Genomic DNA, 19,998 nt, shown 5'->3' with positions numbered 1-19,998 from the left:
GCTTTCCGATACGTGCGAGCTCAGCTCACGCGGAGCCCCATAACCGACCTCGACACATGGAGAGAGACACTGCTCCGCGACGCCGCCAACGCCATCTCCATGGCCACCCAGGAGGAGGATGGCCCCACTCCCAACGCCAAACTCATGCACATGTGCGATGCCCAGTGCAGCCTCCACGCTCACTGGCTCCAACGCAAACACAACAGCCCTCTCAAGCTTCGCCCTGCTCGCCTCGAATGAGAGGTCGAAGCCTACTCTGCCAAACTCAGTCAGGAGCAATAGCACCAGACTAGCGACCGCCTCAACGGGCAGTTGGGATGCAAGAATACGTGGTTTCTGCTGAAGCACTTGCTTGATCCGACACACACCAGGTCCGCACACCAAAAGAATCTCAACCGCGTCATACACGCGTTTCAAGGCACCAAGGAGGAACTCCTCGTTACCTTGAAAGACAAATACATCAACGCCTCCACAGACATACCCATCCCCTCGGAATGCACGGGATCTAAGACCACAAACATGGACAAAGACATCATGGCGTCGGAAGTCCACGCCGCCCTGAACCACATCAAGACTACCGCGCGGCCGCCGGCGAAGACCGCATCACCAACAATATGTTACGCAACCTCGACGACCGTTCAGTCGAAGCACTTGCGGACCTTTTCAACCACCACTGGCATGAAGGTCACCTTCCAGACTCCTGGAAGTATGCCAAGGTAATCTTCATACCCAAACAAGGCAAACGACTCGAGCTGGGCAACCTCCGGCCCATCTCGCTCACGTTTTGCCTGGGGAAGGTTATGGAGCACATAATTCAGTTCAGTTCAGTTCGCAGACTTCAGACCCACGTGGACAAGGAGGACCTCCTCCCCTAACCATTATTGGTTTCCGGCTGGACTTTTCACCCAGGACATCATGTGGCAGATACAACACGACATACTCGACCCGGTCCCATGCGGGCCACACGCACCATTCTCGGCCTCAACGTCAGTAAGGCGTTCGACAACGTGTCGCACGCATCTATACTGACCAAACTCGCCCAGATGAATGTAGGCACCCGTACCTACAACTATATTGCCAACTTTCTCCACAACCGCACTGCAGAACTCCACATTCGAGATATCTGCAGCCACAAAATCGCCATGGGCACCCAAGGGACACCACAGGGAGCAGTCTTGTCTTCATTCCTCTTTAACATCACTATGCGAGGCCTTTCCTCACTTTTGGACACCATACCCCATATGAAACACCCACTATACACCGACGATATCACCCTCTGGACCAGCTCCGGCTCAGACGGGGAGATACAAGATTCACTCCAACAGGCAATCGACAGCGACCACGCTTTCGTGCAGGCAAACGGTCTCGTTTGCTCCCCACCAAATCCGAACTGTTAGTCATCCGGGATAGGCGTGTTCGCCGACCCATCCCGACCTCAGAGAGCCGATCACACTCCACATCGACACCCACCTCATACCTCCCGTGCAGACCATCTGCGTGTTAGGTATGCTGGTACAGAACAACATGCAGCACTCTGAAGCCATCCAACGCCTCCGAACCACCGCCCACCAGATCAACGGCCTCATCCGCCGCATTGCCAATCACCGCCGAGGCATGCGGAAGACCATCCTCTGCCGCCTCACACAAGTCTTCCTTCTTAGTAGAATTGTCTACTCATTCCCATATTACCCCTTGCGCCGCTAAGATGACGAGGCGGTAAACAGCGTCATCTGCTCGGCGTACAAGGCGGCAATGGGACTGCCCCAGTTCGCCAGCACGCAGCGACTGCTCCAGCTCGGGGTATACAACACCCTCACGGAGCTTATCGAAGCACATAAGACTGCCCATATACACCGCCTTTCTTGCACCTACAGGTGCGAGAACCTACATATAATATCCACCCCACTTCTCTTCGAACTGGAGTTTATAGTTGGCTGATCGTCAAGCCCATGGCCAAGAACATGTTGCCCGGCCGCCACGATACGGGCCGTCAACTCAAGGGCCAGGCTCTGGACGACACGTACTCCACCGACAAACACGCCATGTACGTGGACGCGGCGAAATGCGACTCCAACATATACGTGGCCTGCGTAGCCATGCCAACCACCGCCCTCATCAACGCTGCCACAGTGCGCTCACTCCCCCACCGCTGCTGAAGAGTTCGCGATCGCGCCGGCCGTCGCAGGTGCCCGCACACGCACGATTCTCAGTGACTCTAAACGAGCATTTCAAAATTTTTCGGCGAACTCAATTTGTCTACCTGCCGCACACATCCTACGCGGCTGCACTCTCGACCGCACTGTAAGCTTTTTTTTTATACGTCTTTATTTCTGCATAAAATAGGCCTAGCCTTGCGGCAGAAATGAGGGGCTGCATGGGGGTGGAGGTGGGGGAGGGGGAGGAGGGCCGGTCTCCACTTCTTCTTCGAAGCGGGGTGGTCCTGTGGTCGGCTCGCGTGCGCAGATACCGACACTAAGCTTACAGTGGGGGGGAGCACACTGCAAGCTTAGTGTCGGTATCTGCGCACGCGGGGAACTCTGGGAACGAAGGGGTCGACCGTTTAGCCCGAGGCCTAACCAACCGGGCAGCCGACCCCTTGAACCCGGATTCTCTTGCCGAGGCCCCCCTATCCTATGCAGAAATCACCAACTTCTACAAGGAGACAAGAAGCGTGTATCCGCTTCCCTTCTACGACCTCGACCGAGCGCAAGCCACTATGCTTCGCAGACTGCAGACCAATTCGATTCTCAGTCATTCTAGACGATACCTCATCACTGAGGGGCAATATGACCCCGTCTGTCCTAACTGCGACCACGGAGTGTTTGCCACTCAGACACACATCCTCTGGGGATGCGAGGGTATAACCCGCCCCTACAAACTTACTGCCAGCTCCCTCCTTGGAGGGTTGGATCCAATTTCTTGTAAGACCAGACAAGAAGACACAACTCGCACTCGTCTCGCTCGTGGGCTCAAGATGTCGCCCCCACCTGGGCGCCACACTCAGCTCACTTGCCCTAACTCCCAACCCTCAAGAGTCAAATAAAGTTGTTCTCTCTCTCTTTCTCTCTCGCCTAGTTTCCTGCCAACCCCTGATGAGCAGGGGCCCATATAAGGAAACGGTGTGCGGGGTCTGTAACCCGTTTGCAATTTTGGTAGATTACATTGGCCAGGAAGGGAGTCCAGCCTTGTTCGACGTTCCGACAGGCTCCTCTAGAGTCAGTGAATATGTATTTTGAATCGGAATGTGAGGCCGCGAGAGCAATCGCCACCTCTTCTGCGTGTGTTGCACTGCGGACTCTGAAGCTGAAGCCAACTCTGTTGCTGTTGTGAACTACCGCGGCCGTGTACCATCCCCCATGGTGAGGGTCGGAGGCGTCCACGTAGTGTACACCTGTCTGTTGCCATAATGTCGGGCTAGGGCTTCCGCTCGTGCCAGGCGCTGACCATTATGGTCTTCGTGTGATATGTTGGCTGGAAGAGGTCGCAGATGGCAGGGCGCGTCTCCAAAGTTCTGGGATGCGAAAAGCGTTTTCCGTGAGAGTGTTGTGTTGGGTATGGAGTCCAGCAAGAAGGCGGCGACCCGAATCCATTTGCGACAAGCGCGTGTACTGGTTTGTAAAGTGCGCCCCTCGGAGCTGCAATGGACTATGTTCTACTGCGACTGAATATGTGCATAGACGGTGGCTTCTGGAGTGCATTATGTTCTACTGTAAGTGAATGTGTGCATTGATGTGACTGTGGGAGTGGAATATGTACTATTATAAGTGACTGTGCGCATATCGGAGGCAGATCCGGCATGTTCTAGGTCATTATTAACATATAAGTGACGCTACGGTGGGGCAATTGCCGACAGAATAAGCAAGGCTAATCGCACCTGTAGCATACAACTTAACTCAACCCCCGAAAGTATTCACTACCCAAGGACCATAAGACCACTGTTTGAAGTACCCATGGGGAGGTCAAGGGCACGCTTAATAATTTTGCGAAGGATAACCTCTCGGGCGTAGTCCTCTTGTTTCCTTATGTGGAGATAAAGAATGCAACAGAGAATTACACTGGTCACGAAGGCGTTTGCCAGCCGCAAGGCATCCTTACTTCGTAACCCTCCACGTTTGCTGGAATCTCGGCGGCCCAAGCGGCCCACCTGGTCCCCCACCTTACGAAGTTTGGCCAATGTAGTGTCTGGTCGTCTGTGTTTGTGGATGTAGAGTCCGAGTACCGATATCTCGTCCCTTTAGCGCGTGGGACCATTGTCAAGAGAAAGAGATTTTGGAGTTGTGCACTTTGGAGAGGGGCGGAGGTATATAACTTACCATTTTTGAGGGGAACATTGAAGACAGCAGCGACCGGTGCAGTGGTTTGCTATTGTCGCCGCTGTTCGCATGCTGGTTTCAATGTCCCCTATGCTGCCCTGTGTGGCGCACATGTCGATGTCATCGGGGTACAGGGCTTGCTGCAAGCCGGCGACACCACCCAGCTGGGCAGGCAGGAGCATCATAGCCAGATTGAAGAGCAGCAGGGAAAGTACCGCGCCTTGAGGGGTTCCCCGCGTGCCGAGTAGGTAGGACAATGCTCTGCGTCTTGGGTGTGGATGTAAGATTGGTGATCGTGAATAAATTGACATATGTACTGAAATGTGTTGAGACCACAGTCGGTCTCACTCAGATTAGTGAGTATGATCTCGTGTGTTACATTGTCAAATGACCTTTCAAGATCCAAGGCGAGTACTACCCGGTCATTATGGGGGCATTCGTGTGGGCCAAGGACTTCCCTATTGAGTTGCAGGAGGACATCCTGGGCGGATTTGTGTGGGCGGAATCCGAACTTGGTGCTCGCAAAAACATGTTTGTGTTCAGTATATCCAGATAACCGGTCTCGTATCATCCTCTCCATTAGCTTGCCTGCACAGGAGGTGACAGAGATGGGCGGAGGTTATCTCTGCCAATGTTTGCCTGATTTAGGAATAAAGGTTACCAGAGCCGTTTTCCAGCCGATTGGCAGGGGGTTGTCCCGCGCCAAAATCGCATTGATGTAGTCGAGAGGGATTGGTATGCCAAGTCGGCGAGGGTCGTCAAAAACTAGACTGCCGGTGACCGTGTCCCTTCCTGGCGCAGTGCGCTTCTCATTTTGACGAGACCCGCCCGCATATGATGGAGCTCGAAAGGTTGATCCAGCTCCGTGTTCCCTTTGCCTGCATAAGGGTACGCAGATCCACGGGGGTCTTGGACTGTGCACAGTACTGGCCCCGAAATTTCTGTGCCAGTTGAGTCGTGTTGCCAGGAAAAACGTGCTTGGCTCGCTGCAAATGTTTATGTGTTTCGGCTCGTGTTTGCGTTAGGTAGATTACGGCTCGAAAAAGACGCCATGCGTTGCGGCTGGACATCTGTCGCGCGGCAGTGCTGCATCTATCAACCCAGTTGAGTCGGCGCGTTGGTCCGCGTACTTTTCCGCTCTCTGGGTAAGCTCGGTAATTCGAGCTTTAAGCTTTCTATTGTGTTTATGGCGTCGCCAACGGCGGAGGATGCTTCGGCGAGCTTCCTAAAAGTGTTGGTGGTAGTTATCCACTTCCGCGACCGCCTCAGAGAGCTGGATTTGAGTTTCATGCGAGCGAAGACTTGTCAGCAGCTTTTGGGACCAAGCTGAACAGCCTTGCTCGGAAATGGGTGTGTTGTCAAGTGAGTCAAAATTTTTCCTTATTTTCGTCCAGTCTGAGGTACGGCCTTGTGTTGTGGACGCTTAAGGGGGCGTGTTCTTAGTGTAGTATTAAGGATGCAGTGGTCGCTACCGCGTGTTTCCTCGGTGTTGAGCCAGTCTGCGTGTCGTATATTGCGAGCGAAGGTTAAGTCCGGACACGTATCCCGTGTTAAGGAGTTTTCTAACCTGGTCGGGTGGACGGGGTCCGTGTGGAGGGTGAGGGCCAACGTGGACGCAAGTTCCGCCAGCTTATCTCTGCGCTAGTCCTCCTTGCGATACCCCACAGCTGACTGAGAGCGTTAAAGTCGCCAGCAATCAGGACGGGATCGCGACCCGCTGCTCTTAGCACGCGGCTGAAGAGGTCCGGAAAGTCACTCGCTTCAGTTTGGGAGAGCAGTAAACGTTGAGTACATGCAACGGTGGGCCCAATGGCGGAGTGATACGGTAGTGACTATCAGATAGGAATACTGGAGTTGGAGGTCAAGATCCGTGATTTATTCACAAATGAAAATTGGGTCACTGACCAAGTCGAAAGATGAAAAATGACGTTTCGGGTCCCATACGGGGCCCTTGTTGACAATGAGGCTGTCACAGAAGAAGGAATGGTTATATACGCTTCAGAATCTTCTGCAATCTTTTCACGTAGATAGGATGTAGCGTGCCCTGATTCTTGTTTAGCGTGTTGGCCGTTGTCTGGATGATTAGGGATTCTAGATGAAGTCTTGCAGATAGGTTTCTTTCCGTCGCCATGATTTCCACCTCATCCCAGCCAATCTCGTGGCCAGTGGACAGCACGTGCTCTGCAACTGCATTTTTTGCTGCGCGCTTGTTTCTGACGTCGCCCTGGTGCTCCTTCATGCGCCGCTGGAAGTTCCCGGTTTCCCCAATGTAGACGGAGGGCAGTCGCTGCAAGGGATCCTCTAAACAACGCCAGGGAACTTGGCACGTGGTAGCGGGTCCTTCACGTTGACCACATCGGCTCGCAGTTTGCTAGTTGGCACGTGTGCAATGTGCACTTCGTGTTTACGGAAAATCCTAGAAAGGGCCTCACTGATCTGACGCACGTAGGGAATCGCAGCACGTTTTATCTTTTTTGTCAGCTGTTGTGCTCCTCGTGTGTAGGTGGCTTTCTTGGTGACTTTGCTGGTAAAATTTCTAGGGTAGCCGTTTCGCTCAAGATCGTGCTGTATAAGCTTCATCTCGTTGCCAAGGCTGACCGGGTCGGAACAGATGTTTTTAGCACGGTTGACAAGTGACGCAACCACTGAACGCTTGTGAGCCGTAGGATGAGCGGAATCAAAATCCAGGTATCTCCCCGTGTGCGTTGCTTTTCGGAAGACGCTGAAGGCTACCCGATGCGCCTCACGTTTGACGAGCACATCCAAGAACGGGATCATGCCGTTCGCTTCCTCTTCCAAAGTGAAATTTCTGGATGGCTCTACGGCATTCAGGTGTTCAAGGAAGCTGTGAATGTGCTGCTTGTTTAAAATGCAAAAGCAGTCATCAACATACCTCAGAAACACCTTTGGACGATGTGTGAGCGAGTTCAGGGCTTTCTGTTCAATAGACTCCATTGTCAGGTTGGCAGCCGTGACTGAAATGGACGCTCCCATTGCGGTTCCGAAGATCTGCTTGTACACTGTGCCGTACACTGTGCCAAGAAAGCCACCTACACATGAGGAGCACAACAGCTGACAAAAAAGATAAAACGTGCTGCGATTCCCTACGTGCGTCAGATCAGCGAGGCCCTTTCTAGGATTTTCCGTAAACACGAAGTGCACATTGCACATGTGCCAACTAGCAAACTGCGAGCCGATGTGGTCAACGTGAAGGACCCGCTACCACGTGCCAAGTTCCCTGGCGTTGTTTATAGGATCCCTTGCAGCGATTGCCCCTCCGTCTACATTGGGGAACCCGGGAACTTCCAGCGGCGCATGAATTAGCACCAGGGCGACGTCAGAAACAAGCGCGCAGCAAAAAATGCAGTTGCAGAGCACGTGCTGTCCACTGGCCACGAGATTGGCTGGGATGAGGTGGAAATCTTGGCGACGGAAAGAAACCTATCTGCAAGACTTCATCTAGAATCCCTAATCATCCAGACAACGGCCAACACGCTAAACAAGAATCAGGGCACGCTACATCCTATCTACGTGAAAAGATTGCAGAAGATTCTGAAGCGTATATAACCATTCCTTCTTCTGTGACAGCCTCATTGTGAACAAGGGCCCCGTATGGGACCCGAAACGTCATTTTTCATCTTTCGACTTGGTCAGTGACCCAATTTTCATTTGTGAATAAATCATGCTTCGCCCTGACCAGACGGTGTTCCGTCGAACCTTGGACTATGTAGATATTCGCCATCAATTTGGTCAACAAGCTGTCACAGGAATAAGGCGCTTCATAAGCCTCTCTGCACGCCTAGCAGCCTTCAGCACCCACTTGCGCTTCAGCCTGGAGTGCAAATCGAACAACGTGACCCCAAGATCACTGAAGCTTCGTCGACCTGTGAACACCGCCTTTGGACGCCACGTCGTGACGAAGGCAGAGCGACAGCTTGTACAAGCCCGCATCGATGAATGTAAGTGCACCTTGAAGCGCCTACAACAGGAGGCTTTCTTTGCGAAGCGGCAACTAGAGTTCCGCATGCCAGAAATCTACGCGGAGGTACAACTAGCTGCCAACCAAGAAGCGAGGCGCACAACAGAAAAGCACGAGGTTTCGCAAAGAAGCAAACTATGCACTTTGCTGGGGGAAAAAAGGAACGAGTCTAGAGGACCAGTCTTCAAGGTTAAAAACTTGTCGTCGTACACCATGAGTGCCACCGAAGAAATGGTGCTAAGCCGAGGCTTGAATATCAATCAGGGGAAGCCGCCGGATACGCGGAAGATGATTTGCGCTGTGGAAAGAGCCATTAGTCTTCTTGATAAAGACGTACAAGAAGATGTCAGAATGAATGCGATCGGTGTTCTTAAAGGAATGCGGAAACAGCATCATGAGCACATTCTTTCTGAAGGTGAACGGAAGGCCCCCGAGTCGCTGAGAAAGAAGGAAGATATTGCAATTCTGCCCGCAGACAAAGGAAATGTGACTGTTGTGCTTGACCGGTCTGCGTACCACTCAAAAATGTCAGAGATGCTCGAGGACGCGACAACCTACTGCAAGCTCAGTAAGGACCCTACGTCCAAAATACAGTCCCGCTTGCAAGTGATCCTGTCTGACATATTCAGTGGTCTTCCGCCTTCTCAAAGAAAACTGTACTACAGGCTTCTTTGCACTAACGGATCCGCTCCGCCAATATATGGCTTGCTGAAAATTCACAAAAGTGGTACTCCGCTAAGGCCAATCGTGGATTTCACCAGGTCGCCTCTTTTCCGTCTATCCGGTTATCTGCACAAAGTGTTGGCTCCGTTGGTGGGACAAACAGCGACGCACGTCAAGAATTCGCAAGACTTTATTGAAAAAGTCAGGGATGTCGTCCTCGAAGAAAGCGATGTGCTCGTGTCCTTTGATGTATGTTCCCTGTTCACAAGTGTCCCGGTCGATCTTGCTGTGGAAACCTGCAAGGAGCTCATAAAAACCGACCCCTCATTTCCCGATCGCACGCCGTTGAACGTCAGCGAGATCAGCGAATTGCTTCATTTCTGCTTAGCCAATACGTATTTTTCTTACAACGGCACAGTGTACAAGCAGATCTTCGGAACCGCAATGGGAGCGTCCATTTCAGTCACGGCTGCCAACCTGACAATGGAGTCTATTGAACAGAAAGCCCTGAACTCGTTCACACATCGTCCAAAGGTGTTTCTGAGGTATGTTGATGACTGCTTTTGCATTTTAAACAAGCAGCACATTCACAGCTTCCTTGAACAGCTGAATGCCGTAGAGCCATCCATAAATTTCACTTTGGAAGAGGAAGCGAACGGCATGATCCCGTTCTTGGATGTGCTCGTCAAACGTGATGCGCATCGGTTAGCCTTCAGCGTCTTCCGAAAAGCAACGCACACGGGGAGATACCTGGATTTTGATTCCGCTCATCCTACGGCTCACAAGCGTTCAGTGGTTGCGTCACTTGTCAACCGTGCTAAAAACATCTGTTCCGACCCGGTCAGCCTTGGCAACGAGATGAAGCTTATACAGCACGATCTTGAGCGAAACGGCTACCCTAGAAATTTTACCAGCAAAGTCACCAAGAAAGCCACCTACACACGAGGAGCACAACAGCTGACAAAAAAGATAAAACGTGCTGCGATTCCCTACGTGCGTCAGATCAGCGAGGCCCTTTCTAGGATTTTCCGTAAACACGAAGCGCACATTGCACACGTGCCAACTAGCAAACTGCGAGCCGATGTGGTCAACGTGAAGGACCCGCTACCACGTGCCAAGTTCCCTGGCGTTGTTTATAGGATCCCTTGCAGCGATTGCCCCTCCGTCTACATTGGGGAACCCGGGAACTTCCAGCGGCGCATGAATTAGCACCAGGGCGACGTCAGAAACAAGCGCGCAGCAAAAAATGCAGTTGCAGAGCACGTGCTGTCCACTGGCCACGAGATTGGCTGGGATGAGGTGGAAATCTTGGCGACGGAAAGAAACCTATCTGCAAGACTTCATCTAGAATCCCTAATCATCCAGACAACGGCCAACACGCTAAACAAGAATCAGGGCACGCTACATCCTATCTACGTGAAAAGATTGCAGAAGATTCTGAAGCGTATATAACCATTCCTTCTTCTGTGACAGCCTCATTGTGAACAAGGGCCCCGTATGGGACCCGAATCGTCATTTTTCATCTTTCGACTTGGTCAGTGACCCAATTTTCATTTGTGAATAAATCATGCTTCGCCCTGACCAGACGGTGTTCCGTCGAACCTTGGACTATGTAGGTCAATATCCCCTAAGTTGGCTGTGTATGTCTTGTGTATGAGAAGACAAGACGCGGGATCCTGTTGGAACGTCGTGTAATTTGAAAGTATGGCGCCCAGACCTGGCTCTTGGAGGGTAACCACGGCTGGTAGAGGCACGAAGGTTTCAAGGTAGAGGCGGAAATTGGCCCCCTTAGGGCGGTCCTTAAAGCCTATACAGTTCCATTGCGCCACTAAAGTTGACATGACCGATTTGGAGGCGAGGAACGCCTTTGATTAAGGTGTCTCGTCATGATTACAAATATTTAGTGGGGAGGAGGAGGGAGTGGTTTCCCAGAGATATGCTTGGATCAGCCTCTAAGGGACCGGTCCTTACAAGCACTTGGTGGAGGTCCCTAGTCTGGGACCCCAGTGGCGGTGGCCGCTGCCCAGGCGCGCCCGACTAAGGCTTGTTGGGCCTATGAGTCGTGGCAGCCGAGCAAGGTCGCCTCCTAGTCCTCCCGGGTTGGGTTGGGGATGGTGGTAATAGCCAGGTTGGAGGGGCAGGCCCACACCATATGATAGGAGACAGGAGGCCAGCCACCGATGCCTGGCGACTGTCTGACAAAACGTGTTCGCGTTCGAAAAGGCGAAGATGCCCCTCCGAACACAGATTCTGAAAACGCTGAATCCACAAATGTCCGAGTAAAACACTCGGACACTGGTTTCAGATACCTCTTGCGAGCTAGCCTGCAGCGTGACTAAGAAGAATATGTTACATGGAACAAAGAAACTGTTGTACACCATCAAAAAAACTGTTGTACACCATCCGCAACATTGTACGACGAACGATTGCGTCAACCCGCCGCGGTGGCTCAGTGGTTAGCGCGCTCGACTACTGATCCGGAATTCCCGGGTTCGAACCCGACCGCGGCGGCTGTGTTTTTATGAAGGAAAAACGCTAAGGCGTCCGTGTGCTGTTTGATGTCAGTGCCCGTTAAAGATCCCCAAGTGGTCGAAATTATTCCGGAGCCCTCCACTACGGCACCTCCTCTTCCTTTCTTCTTTCACTCCGTCCTTTATCCCTTCCCTTACGGCGAGGTTCAGGTGTCCAACGATATACGAGACAGATAGTGCGCAATTTCCTTTCCCCAAAAATCAATTATTATTGTTATTATTATTATTATTATTATTAACGATTGCGTCACTAATGTAATAAGAAAATGATTTCGTTAGGAAAGGGAATGGCGCCGTAGCTTCCTCACATCTCGGTGGGCACATCAACCGCGTTCAACAGTTTGTCGTACAGCGTTCGGTGCTGTGTCGTACGGCTTCTCATTGCATCTAGCTTAGATTTGATAGTCAGGTTGGAGGCTGCCTTGCGACAGGGGTTCGAACCGGCGACATATGCGCCTTCAGTTGCATGTCTTCTCAGACCTTCGCATGAAAATTTTGATGCAACTGTTAATCGTACAGCGTTCGGGGTATTGTCACACGCGCGTGTTGTGTGAGTGGGTCGTGTCATACTTCTAAGGAAATTAGACACATCAATGGTCTGAAATAAAAGTTCGCAAACCGCAGCCAAGCGTCTACCTCTTGCTTCCACGACATGTTTTCACATTCCCACATGTAAGCAGTCTGAAGTGTCTTTGTGAAATTTTTATTCGCTCCTTCATCCCTCCCCTCTTGGGGCCATTGAAATGTTTTCAATGAGATTTTGCCATCCTGCACTCAGGGTCTGATGTGCGCAGATGCCGCCACCGCTGTGCCCACCGGGTTACCACAGATTGCTTTTGAAGTGCGAGATGCCTTCGTATTCCTTCCTCAGTTGATGAGGCGAGAAAACCGTTTTCTATGGAAGAGTTAATCCCCGCCGCGGTGGCTCAGTGGTTAGGGCGCTCGACTACTGATCCGGAGTTCCCGGGTTCGAACCCGACCGCGGCGGCTGCGTTTTTATGGAGGAAAAACGCTATGGCGCCCGTGTGCTGTGCGATGTCAGTGCACGTTAAAGATCCCCAGGTGGTCGAAATTATTCCGGAGCCCTCCACTACGGCACCTCTCTCTTCGTTTCTTCTTTCACTCCCTCCTTTATCACTTCCCTTACGGCGCGGTTCAGGTGTCCGACGATATATGAGACAGATACTGCGCCATTTCCTTTTCCCCCAAAACCAATTATTATTATTATTATTATTATTATTATTATTATTATTATTATTATTATTATTATTATTATTATGGAAGAGTTAACTGCTGGGCTAGTTGGTGATGATGCATACCAAAAAGATTATTGTGCCAAAACAACACACACGGGAAAGACGACGAGCGCCCGTGGTGTCGTCGTCTTTTGTGTGTCTGTGTTGTTTTGGCGCAAAAATCGTTTTCTCTGAAGCGCAAGTAGGTTTTTGGGCGGGGTGAGCTTTTTGTGGAAGTTTTTTTTAGCGCTGTGGAGTACATTTGCTGCCAGGCTGACAACACTGCTTCGCAGCAGTTTTGAGAGCATTGAGTGCACAGTAATAATTCTCCGAAACTGATGCTGCATCGTTTCATGCTGATGACTAGGAGTCCGCACCGATTCTCAACCTGCCGTGGAGGATACTCATAATGATTGTGATATGGCGCTTACGAATAAGGCACTACCGTGCCTCCTCCAGTATGAGCAGCGCACAGCCTTTCGATTTTACACATGACGCTATCGGTCGTAAGCTTTTACCTCTGATTACGGCATAATGAGGCGCTCAATTACCCGAAGCTTGAGTTCGGGTTTGGAGTACTGGTGTTCTTTGGGTTTCCGCTATCCTCCGCGAAGAACTCCGATTGAATTCTGTGCCAGTATTTCGGCACCCTGCCCCTTGACGGCTGAAGGAGTGCACCGTCTCCCGTGACACGGGGTATTCGGCAATAGCGCCCTTTGTCCTTTTCCGTAATGTGTTCGGAGCGTCTCCTTTGTACGATTGTGCGATATACGCATGTCGCTTACATGGAAGCATACCGTAGCGAACGCCGTGCAGAGCGCTCGCGCTGCCCCCTGCGCCCGCGTTTGCCGCGTGCCCGTACAAGAGTCCAGGGCGTAATATGGAGAAGTGTAGGGCTAATAATCAACACGTGGCGGCGCACTCAACGTCGATAGACAGGACTGTGTTCACGTGTTGTTAACATATACCAATTAACGTAATGTCTTCGCAGGCAACCGGATGAACTGCACGTGTGGCTCCCTGGAGTGGCTTCTGCGGATGCAGCCGTACTACCGGCGCTTCGTCAAAGGCTTCGAGTGCGCTGAGACGCACAAGACGCTAGAGCACATGACCACCTGGGACCTGGACTGCACCCACGAAGGCCAGCAGACGCACCAGGAAGAGGATAGGCCTTACCTGCGGATTGCTTAGTGCCGCATCCCTTCTCTCTCTGGCTGGGACAGACGAACCTCAGGAGGAGCGAGAGACTGGCCTGATGGGAACGGCCCCGACTACCACTGCAGCCCGGATACGGCGTTGTCGATACGATGTCCATCCTCTGACTCCTCGCACTGCTAAAAGCTGTCTGTGTTACGCTGTCATGGACAGCTACTGTCAAACAGCGACCGGACGCTCTACTACAGCCCTCTTTACCCCAATTCGGCGTTTGTACTGCCGACGAGATGTAGCAGAGTTGGAATCCTCGGTCTTCACTTGATCGCCATTCCCCTAGAAAGGTTCTATGTGCAGAATTCTCGAGTTGGACTAGTACTAGGCTGTCTGATCACCACAAGAGTTAAGCGAGGGGCCCTGTTTATGTCTTGCTTGGAGCGCTCCAGGCATGAGCGAAGCGCTCTTCTTTCCCTGTGCGTATTTGGGAAGAACAGTGGCGCAAGTAAATCATTCCGTCACCGCCGCCTGCATATAGTAGCAAGCACCACAGAAGGTACAGCATGCAAAATCTTTAGTTATCGTGAGTGATGGCCGACTTTTTTATGCTCCTGCGTCTTATGACGGAGAAAAGTTGGGAGAATGTCACGGCTCACTAAGCCAGTGCTTAATCTTCGCATTTGTCTAACGTTGCTCTTTCATAAGGCGCATGAGGTCAGAAAAGTAGGCGGTCATGTACGACAGCTAAAGATTTGACAGGCTTTACCTTCAGGATCTGAATGGCTTCTTCACCGCTGCTTTGCCTATACAAGAGGTTCCTATTGTGCAACATCATCACTTCAAAGATGCTTTTGTGGCCGCATGCAGCAGTTGCAGGAGTGCAACAAAAGCGTCGTTAGACTGAGGCCACGTTGTTAATGGGAGGCCATCTGCCTCTGCTGCCCACTGAAAGCAACAGGTGTTCTCTGCAGAAGCGGGAGGAATCAACATAACCAGCATTTACATTCGTCCATGCGCTGCGGTACAGGTCTCCTGTCGTAAGCCTTCAGATCCCATATATTTGACGCAGTCGGGCAGAAAATGGAAGCAAGGTGGTTTTGCTGCTCCTCATGGCATACACGCATCCCCCCCACCCCGGCTCTTCTAAGCGTGGGTCGCGCGGTGGTTTGTGTAGTTTATGACAAACTCTTGCGCTTTTTGTGTGAAGTGACCAAGTCTTGCAGTTGTGGGCAGCAGTCTTGCTCTTGATACTGTTCTCGTAGAATGGAAAGTTTTTTTTTCCAATTTACCTGCATCCACAATCCTTCAGATGGAAACGACTTGGCACTTTCGCAGATTTATACTAGCCCGCACTACGCGAACAGGAAGAAAGGGTTAGGAAACCACACCAGAATGTTGCTCAGCAGGTCGCAACAGGTGTTAGTGCGTTTACAGCTTAATAGAAAAAGCGGTGTGCAAATTACCGGGTGGTCTAATACTTGTGGTCCTTAAAGGGGCATTAATAACTCAACGAAAATAGGACGCCATGCTAAACTGAAGCATTACGTTCGATAACAATCCGATTGTTTCTTTTTTCTGCATCTAAAGATGACTGCTTTCCTCAGGAAATCACGATGTAGGTTCCCGAGTCCTTTCTTCATTCCCATCTTCGCAAAACATTGCTGATGTAACGTCATTTCCTCTATACGGCGAATTAGACAGCACGGCGAATCTTGCGACCAATCACAGAAAGCAACAAAAAACAAAACCACGTTCCCAGCCTTACACACAGGCTTTGTTGCAATATTTGTCATCATAGCTTCATGATACTGTTTCGAAATGAAACGGCTAATTTTTCTTTGTGCTAATGCCTGCCTCACCGTTCGGAAAGAGCGCAAACCGATACCTTGTTAATGGGTTGCAGGTGGGAAGTTTCTTTTGACAACGGCATCACGCATTCGCATTAAAATATCTCAACAGTATCGCCGTACTTCTTTCCTGTTTCGACGATACCGCCCCTCCATACCAAAGCGTCAAAGCAGCGTTGCACATGAACACGATAAGCCAATCTTGGACGGCGAAGAATTAAGTTGACCGAGCGCAGTTACAGGAAACATCGATGCAAGTCGCTGCAGCTGTCGCTTTTACGCAATTCTCTCACTTACTGAAGCTCTGTCCTCTGCAAACAGGACAAGTTTGCCGTCTTGGAACGCTCATCCCTTAACGCAGTTGGACGTAGTCTTCCATCTTAGTTTCTGCCTAACATTCAGGTATCACTTGCTTCAAAGGCAACGTTCAACACAAATATAGAATACCGGGTGGTTCGCAGGCGAGAAAGGAATTGGGAACTGGCTTCCTCTCGGGCACTTTCTCGAGCTTTGCAACGCACATGTCACTGCGGTATCACTGATGTCAAAGTTTTCAGGCTTGAATTTTAAAATAAAGACCGTGAAGGTGATGGACATAGCGTGACGTGGAAGAAAGTTCCTCGCAGTGTCCTTTTTCGAAAGGTGTGTCTGCATGCAAGTCCACTGTCGGAACTGCGAAAGCCGGCGAACGCCACTTTGCTTCTTTTATTATTATTTTTCGCTACCCGTCATGCCCTACAACATACTAGTTGGTAGATTAATTACTGTAAGACGTCTTATGGACATCTCACATGTGGCTTTCACTTCTGTAAAATACACTTCTGTCTCTAATGATGCATGCTAGAAGCTCGGTCACTCAGTCGAGGGCTCGATACCAGATACTGCCGTTGTACATAGCATTTATGTTCTCAGTAAGCATTGTTAAGCGTATTTCCTTCCCATATTTTCTTTTTGAAAGTGTTTGGTTACAATTTCTACCTTCAAATGTTAATCAGTTCAGCCATGTTCGGATGTCTACTGCTTCGACACTAGAGTTTCGTGTTTCGCGGTTACAAAAAGCTACCAAGTGCAATTTAAGGGCTGCTGAAAAGTTGTATTACGTAACCACTATAGAATTCTTTGGGAATAACTTAAGGTACACATGCGCACTGGTTCTCACGGGCACTTCGCTCCATCTTTGTTCGTGGCCTGCGGTTTGTTACGCTCTGTCACATGACAGACCAGACTTTCTTTCCGGGCACTGATGTATTAGAACGTAAACACCTGCATTTCTCTCCATTACGCACACTGTACTGTTCACAGACCGGTGTTGTTTTGGAATTTTCTTTTTTCTGCGCGACATCCCTTGCACAAACCCTCATGCCGTTTAAAGAACGATTGCTGGAACCCGTGATCGAACATCTTTTCTTTTAGGTAAAAATATATTTTGTTCATGTTATGTCGTGCACTATATTAAATAACAGGCCCATCGTAGATTCGAACCTCTGCAGTTCCTTGTGACGCCTTCATATGAAGACTTTGCACGCATTGTGTCTGATCTCTTTCGCATATAGCAGAGCTGAATGTACAAGTTACGGAGCCAGCCTTATTAATCGTGCTATAAATGTCTATCACGTGACGCGTGCTTTCATTCCGTTATGTTTTCACGTTGCACATCGCTCTGTACGTGCAGCTGCAATTATTTTGTTGTGTCATTCCTTACTCAAGCTTCAGGCCATCCCGTTAAAGCCATTGTTGGCAATCACTTAATTTGTGCCCGTATTTTCCTTTGTTCTTTCAACCTACGCTTTCTTGAAGTACTTCCGTCAATAAAGTATGGAAGTGAAGGTAAAGATTTTGTGGATTTCAGGACGCTTGCTTTGAGGTCGGTTGGCTAGCTGACCGATAACTGATACCTTTATGTTAGTAATGGGCGTACAGGTAAACACGAAGGTGTGAAGCACACGAGCAACTTATCGGCGACAGCCTGTAGACTTCTGAATCGGCCACCTGTGCTCCGTCAAAGGCTTCATTACTGCGAAGTGTGTTTACAAATGCCAATTTACTCGTCACGTATACTTACTTGAATAATATTATGTTCAATCTAGCACTATAATGAGGCATGGCCACTTCTAGCCCAAGTTGGTGGGACACCTCTGGCTTAAGGATATCCTAGATGTGGTTTCCCCTTCTCTAAAATACATTTTTGCCCCTCATGATGCATATTAGAAGTTCAGTCACTCTGTCGAGTGCTCGCCCCGACCGAGGGACCAAACTTCTAAAAGGCATCATGAGCTTGTGGCTTGTGTGTTGCTTATGTATCCTTGTTTAGAGAACTGTTACATCGTCCAAATTTTGCATAGGAAATCTTATATTTGCACACTATTATTTGTTCAGTAAAACTACTTGCCTGTTAACATTTCAATAAATACTTTCTCGTTTTATCTAACTTAGAGCTTTTGTCTTCTCTTAAGCCACACTTCCGACACAGCACAGCCTAAATTGATAAATTTTCAATTCTTATATTTGTTGGCACGCTACATTGATTTTTTTTTCACATTTTAAAAATATTCAGAGCTTCACCTACTTCATGCAAGAACCTGCCCAGATGCAAACACCCTCATGCAAGAACCTGCCCAGATGCAAAAGCCCTCATGCAAGAACCTGCCCAGATCCAAACGACCTCATGCAAGAACCTGCCCAGATGCAAACACCCTCATTCAAGAACCTGCCCAGATGCAAACACCCTCATGCAAGAACCTGCCCAGATACAAACACCCTCATGCAAGAACCTGCCCAGATGCAAACACCACAGAAGAGCTTTGAACAAAAAGGAGAGGAGCGCGCCTTGCTGAATAAACAACCCTTAGGGCCACCATATGCCTGGCACCTTTGGTGCAGAAGAAACTTCTTCTACAACGGCCATTAGCCGCGGTAACTATCTCCCATCATTCAGTAGTACCTAACATTGGTAGAGCGCGTCAGTCTGCCGGCTCTGACCTCCAGCTCAAGCTAATATTACCGGCAGGAAAATATTGCAAACGTGGGACCCTTGCTACACAGATGGATCCTCATACCCAAATACCGATGTCTCTTGAAGGTAGACTAATATACTAGCGGTTTTATGGAAGACTAAGTAATTCTCAAGAATAGGTTCCTTGAGGTAAAAACAAGACCTTTTCAGCATAGTATTACCAGTGTTGGCGGACACCAGATAACCGGTGAATCGTTTTTAGTAGTAAGCTGGCTAACTAATTTTAACTCTTAGAGTCAGGCGCCTAGTTTCAATTACAGATATTTAGCCGGTTGATAGTAATAGCCACATCAGCTCTTTAGAATTTAGAAAACGCGATTAGCCTTGACGCTGTGGCTCGACAATATTTGCCTTTTTTGACTAGCTACGTGCACTGGTAAGCTTGCTTTGCCTGCATGCTTTTCGAGAGCGCATGTATTTTGGCACGATGCAGTCAGATTTTGTCGAGCCACAGCACCGAGGGTAATCACGTTTTCGCAATTCTGAAAACTGAAATGGCTGCTACTAACAATCGGCTACATATCTTTGATTGCTAGCGGTTGTGTAGCTGTGATAGTTAAAAAGTTAATTATTGGAAATTAGTTAACCAGCTTACACTTAAGACAACTTACAAGCTTTCCGGTGTCCACCAACCATGGTAATGCTATGCCGCAAAAGCATATTTCTGAAAATTACTGTCTTCCTTGCAACATCTGGCAGAAGACACTTCGAACACTCCCCTTACTTCGAGCTCCTCGCAATGCAAAAGGTCATTTCTTGAAGTCTGTACCTCTTCGTGTCACAAAAAGTTCTTTTACATAGGGTTCTTGATTTCGTTTAGGTTAATATTGCATTTATTGCGTCATAATAAATACATCACTTTGCCTGCCTCCATTCCGGCGCCCTTGTACATTGTATTTGTACCCAGGCAAGAGACCTGTCCGCTGAACAAACTGGCATGCCCATTCATACGCCTTCACTCAATTACTACATAGCGGCCATCGTTAGGAATCGTACATCGCTGCTTAAATCTTCGCCTTGGAGCTCAGAGTTTTACATATCATTGCCGACGCATGAAAGAGAAGTGGTCATCCGGGGGTAATTTATTTATTTACTTCATTACCACAGAGACGGAAGACATAACGGGGGTGTGGGTCACACGACAATGCTTATGAGGAAGTAGCAGATGATGTTGGCAGATTTGTGGCGACATGTAATAAAATGCACAGTAAAGTCAAATGGACAAAGGCAAAAAAAAACTGACGGAGATTTATACAAACATGTTCGAT

At 49.6% G+C, this 19,998-nt stretch overlaps 1 protein-coding gene across 3 annotated transcripts in view; it reads left to right on the top strand.

Moving 5' to 3' along the window:
- Window positions 1-18,145, top strand: part of LOC144108769 (uncharacterized) — a 48,947-nt gene extending 30,802 nt beyond the window's left edge. For all 3 annotated transcript variants that reach the window (XM_077641940.1, XM_077641941.1, XM_077641939.1), the window contains one exon: window positions 13,713-18,145. In XM_077641940.1, the coding sequence (XP_077498066.1) occupies window positions 13,713-13,912 (200 nt within the window). In that variant the 3' untranslated portion in view covers window positions 13,913-18,145. The remainder of the gene's footprint in view (window positions 1-13,712) is intronic.
- Window positions 18,146-19,998: the final 1,853 nt, after the last annotated feature.

The sequence above is a fragment of the Amblyomma americanum genome, chromosome 10, assembly GCF_052857255.1.
Source record: "Amblyomma americanum isolate KBUSLIRL-KWMA chromosome 10, ASM5285725v1, whole genome shotgun sequence".
NCBI lineage: Eukaryota > Metazoa > Arthropoda > Arachnida > Ixodida > Ixodidae > Amblyomma > Amblyomma americanum.
The sequence above is the reverse complement of the archived record's forward strand: the minus strand, read 5'-3'. Positions and strand labels throughout refer to the sequence as shown.